This window comes from Hydractinia symbiolongicarpus, chromosome 11 (genome assembly GCF_029227915.1).
Source record: "Hydractinia symbiolongicarpus strain clone_291-10 chromosome 11, HSymV2.1, whole genome shotgun sequence".
In the NCBI taxonomy this organism is placed as follows: domain Eukaryota; kingdom Metazoa; phylum Cnidaria; class Hydrozoa; order Anthoathecata; family Hydractiniidae; genus Hydractinia; species Hydractinia symbiolongicarpus.
Genome location: NC_079885.1, coordinates 22,861,630 through 22,866,792, shown reverse-complemented (window position 1 = coordinate 22,866,792; position 5,163 = coordinate 22,861,630). Strand labels below are relative to the sequence as shown.

Genomic DNA, 5,163 nt, shown 5'->3' with positions numbered 1-5,163 from the left:
CATTCGATCCTGTACCCATCGTGCTCTGTATTAAATTGTGTTGTAAAAGGAAAGAAAATATGTTTGAATTCACGAATGTTTTAAGAGAATTCAACCCTTAATGCTTGCTACAATTACACACATTGCAGACATGCTTAATTATTATTATCAATCACTACAAGATCAATAATTAAAATTACATATCAATGGAAAAAAAGATGCTAATTAAGTTATTATGCTATCCAAGTTTTTACAAATGAGAATATATCACACTGAGGTATCACAGATTTATGGCAAAAAAGCATCCCGTAATGACTACACATTTTTAAAGCAACAACGAGATGAGACAACAAAGCTAAACAGAATAAAATATCTTTACATCAGATATTCATACATATTAAAGTCAAAATATAACAAAATGGCGTACTATTGAGTACAATGTTCGTCGTCTAATGAAGCCATTTCTTGAAATTCAGACCAGGTAAGTTCTCGCATGATTTTCGAATAGTTCTTGATGTAACAGCTTGTAGAGCGTTTTCTTGAATTGACACAATTCCATTCAATGTGTTGCACAAAACTTTTGATAGTGTCATCTTCTTTATTTCAGCTTTTTGAGCAGTTGTAAAGATGCCTTCTCGTTCGTAGAAAAATCGATCACCATCTCGCAATCGCTCGAACTGAATTCTTTGAATGCATTGGAATATTGGACCGAGCATTTTTCCATTGGTACGTCTCTCTGCCATACCAGCTGCAAATATATCGATATCGTTTGGGTTGCGGTAAACTTCCTTTAGATTTCTAATTGTTCGGTTCGGCATTATTCCTACCAAATCTTCAAAAGTGTTGATTGCAATTAAATTACATACCTTTCTCCAAGCTCCATAAGTTGGCAATCCATGGTCTCTTCCTCTCTGAATATTTAGTGCAGTCAAATCTACACGTCTAGTTTCCCCAACAGGAACAAATAATCGTCGAATAATACCAAAAGCAAAGGTTGCATCAACCCTTTGTGATTGATTTGCTAGTAACCCAAATGCTGTTGGCTCTATTCCACGTTCGCGAATTGATCGCGTATTAGAGAATGATGCTTGAAGAGAGATGTCATCAAATGCCTTTTCATAGGCATTGTTAAGTTGAGCCCATGCGTTCGGGATCAAACTGTGACCAAACCTAAATGCTGCAGTTGAAAAGACGTTTAATATACTGGGATCAACTGCTTTGTTGTATCCTTGGTATGGACTTAAATCTACAAGATTTGGAAGAAATTCTTCGTACACCATTCGTTGCCAAATAGCGATATTTATTTTTCTAGCTGTTTCAAACAGTAACTTTTCATTCCATACTCTTGCAATCTTCTTTAACTTTTTGGCCAGATAGTTGTGATTTCTGACAAAGATAGTATGCATCGTGTGCAAAGCAATATTTTCATCTCCTCTTTCGTCACCAACCAATGCACATCCGCCAGGGTTGTTACATTCAGGGTCTGTTGCAGGAATTTTAACTGGAAGCAAATTGTCTGATGTTACTCTCATCAAACCAGTTCCTAAAATTAATATAAAAACTCCTATCATTGACAAAGACCATTTAAGTTATTTACAATGACTTCACTAGAGGCAATTCTGACTTACCGTCCAACCGCCGTAAACTTTTGTGAATTTCTAAATCGTTACTGTAAACTTGTCCAAGATCAAGATAAGAGGAGAGGACATTAATTTGTTGTCTTGTTGTTCTTGGTTGACCAGAGATTTGACAGACAGGAAATGAACGTGGAAATGATGTACAGGCACTTCCAGTTTTTGTCCTCAATATTGGAAAGCATGGATACGTAAAAGCCTCGATAGATCCACAACTAAATAAGAACACAACGTTAGGCGTTTATTTGATGGCTAATATTTTAATAAAAAAACTTGCTAGAAGATGCTAAAATAATTCTCTGCTAGAAAAATACCTCGAATAATATATTCGACAAGAAGGCGTACTGTGTTCTCGTTGTAAAAACAAAAACAGACAAGATGAATTTCTGTAGATCTATCGTCGTCGAAAACAATTACATCAAACAAATCAAATTCAAATGCACGTGGCTATTGCCAATGTTGTCAATTTCATTAAAAAGTTGATATTATTTTGTCCATCTTAAATAATAAATATTCTCCCAAAGGAGGTAATGGATTTTACGGTCTATTTCGGGTTGTTGTTTTTTAAATTATTGTACTATCAGCAATTTTTACGCATTTTAATTTTTTTTTTTTTTTTTTTTTTTTTTGCGACTCTAAATATGACTTGAAATATATCTACTCACCAGCACACAGGTAAGCAAAGAAATAACCAATGAGAGTAGTTTTATAACTTATGTCAATCCTCAGAACAGTTTCGTCTTAAAATTGTTACAGAAGAACGCGGCGTTGAATTATAGCCCGTTATTAAGACAATTCTTTTTATTTTGAATAGTCTTTAAATCTTATATCTTAATTTATGTGAAACTTACCCAGCCGAAACATCGCAAGATGGATGCGTAGTTAGTCCAATATCGTGATCAAGCAACTGTCCAAATGCCATAAACATTGCCGATAAACCTCTCCTTGCTCTTTCTATGTTGCGACGTTGTACTCGAAACACTGCATCAGAGACTTCACGAGCTGTTGGTACAACTGGAGTAGTTTGAGGAAATCCGCGAGGTGTATCAAGTCCATCAGCATAGTTTGCAGCTAAAAAACAAATTTAATATCACTTTTTACAAAAAATAGTTGGTCTTGATTTAATGTCACGTTCTAAGATAGCGTCATTGCAAGCCATCACAAAAGAAAATTCTTATTCAATTGCTACTTACGCACTAGTCTTGCTAATGGTGTATTGGCAGCTCCTAGTGTTACCTTCTGAAGGTTATTACAGGTACCATCAACTGTTCGAAATCCTTTTAACAATCTGAAGAAATCACATTTTGGTTTCGCAACAACAGAAATGCAGTTCGCCAGTGTATCACCAGGATTGAATGGAGTTTCTAAAATATTAATTTGAGATAAAAAGTGAGAAAAAAATGCACAAGGTGTAAATAGTTATCCTCAAATGAAAATATTCGGAATAAGGTGATATAGATCAAGAACTTACGTTGACCAAATACAGCATGGCAAATGAGCAACAGCAGTGCTGGTGAAAGTAAAGATTTCATCTTCGTCTTTTTAGTTTCTTCACTAAACCTATTAATTTCGTACAGTATTCCTTTGTTAGTGCTTTCAATTTGTTCTTCTTGTTAGAAGTCTGAAAGCTGTGTGAAGAAAACTAGTACCTGCTAGCAGTATTTATACTTTTACCCTTACGACAACAATTATACCTGATTCCGTTTGTGTCTGTTTATTTACGTAAATTAACATGAGACCAATAAATAAAGTGCTTTGTCATTGTTTTTCTTAGCAAAAATAAGTTTCAGGATGTGCTCTGCCCGCGGAAATCGAAGGATTGCTGATAAGATTAGTTTCGTTAAATTTCTTTATTGCTTTATGTTACTCACTTTATTCTCTCTTATCCCTGCTCCTATGAAAAAAGATTTATGACACACACGATATGTTCATATAAAACATATCCCCTCTATTTTGCATTAGTGTTGTCGCTACACAATGTTATACTGTTCGTTATCTTTTACTTCCCATTTCCATAAGCATGAGTTGTTGCTTTCATAACCGTTGTGTCAAAAAATAGACATTAAACTTTGAATTGGGTTTAGCAGCGGAGGGAATATGCAAAAGTTACTTCCGGCTATCTGCAAGGATTTAGTTCAAATGGTCACGCTTATTAAAAGGAATATAGGAGTTACAGTACAAGATATAGCGTGGAGAAATGGAACGGTTTTTGTTACACAAGGTACTCCTGTAAATGTTGAGGATTAATAAACAGCACATCATTCTTCCTTGACAATTTTATTCCTGGCAATCATCTTTGTCCCACATATCAATTATTTTATCTCTATTAATCCTATCGGACATTCTGTTCTCTTCTTCTTTTTATGTTTACATGTTTCAGCGCAATTGATTACAATCGTTACATTGATTAGCAGCTCAAGTTTAATACTGTAAAGGGAAATTATCAAGCACTATCAATAAAGTGGAGAGTTTTAACATTTTTTGTCCTGGGTATTTCAAACATATCATGATAATACTTTTGATAGGCTTTTCCAAATAAAATCAACCTTGGTAGGCTGACATTTTATGACCATTAAAATTAAAATTTATCTTTTACATTCTGACATTTTTTTGCAGCACTCAAGGAGATTAATTTTTAACTTAGACATACGCAGATAAAGCTAATTAGGCAATTTAACTCTGTTGACAGTAAACAAACAAAAATGTCAGTTTCTGTGATCTAAAACTTTGGTGTAACATTTCATAAATTCACTACGAAAAAACAGAATGTCTATATCCACATGGAAATCTATGCTTTGAAATATGTTATTCGATTCTTTAAAAAAGAAGATAGTTTCTGTGGTTGGCTAACGAGGGAAATATAGCTGGGAGGGAAATGATGTTGATATCATCACAAGACGCAATATTGTTTCCATTTTCAATTAAGAAAAGGAAACGGAAAAGTGTTTTAAGATGGATACACTTACGAATGGAGTTTCTAGATGTAAGATAGCAATCGAGAAGCAAAGGCAGTAAAATAAATTACCAACCCCTGTTTTTTATGTTAATTTGCATTTTGATGAAATAACTTAAAAAAACCGTGTGCTTTTGTAGGAATAAAAAAATACTAAATGCTCAGTGATGCTACAAACCGCGATATATATAGACACTTACGTTTTTATTTTGTATATAAGGAACCAACAAAGTGTCTAGTGGTCTAGGTTTTTTAATCATTTCATAATTAAAAGTTTGGTCATCTATTAAAAATTAAATACAGAGTCTGCAAATGTCATCTTCTTTAATAACTGAAATTGTTGTTCGTATATCTAACAAAAAAGTGACATACAGCTGCTCTTTGTGGCAAACGTGATACTTCCTTAAAAAACTCTTAAGCTCGAGATCGAAAAGTGTGCGCTAAACTTAAATTAAGCAAACAAATTTTAAGTAAAGCATAAATTGCGACAGCCTTTTCTTTTTTGCTATCAGCAGTAGAACGATACTAGTCACATAGAACTCTATGTGTTCGTTTCTTCCTTTTTTGCACGCGATTTTGCTTACATACTTTTGCAAT

The 5,163-nt window shown here is 33.9% G+C and overlaps 1 protein-coding gene across 1 annotated transcript; it reads right to left on the bottom strand.

Moving 5' to 3' along the window:
• Positions 1 to 428: 428 nt before the first annotated feature.
• On the bottom strand, positions 429 to 3,623 carry LOC130613540 (thyroid peroxidase-like). Its single transcript, XM_057434870.1, has 8 exons — positions 3,617 to 3,623; positions 3,485 to 3,507; positions 3,263 to 3,288; positions 3,085 to 3,173; positions 2,807 to 2,977; positions 2,465 to 2,684; positions 1,608 to 1,828; positions 429 to 1,522 (listed from the first exon to the last, which is right to left on the bottom strand). The coding sequence occupies exons 1-8, from the start codon at positions 3,621 to 3,623 to the stop codon at positions 429 to 431; spliced, it is 1,851 nt and encodes a 616-aa protein (XP_057290853.1).
• Positions 3,624 to 5,163: the final 1,540 nt, after the last annotated feature.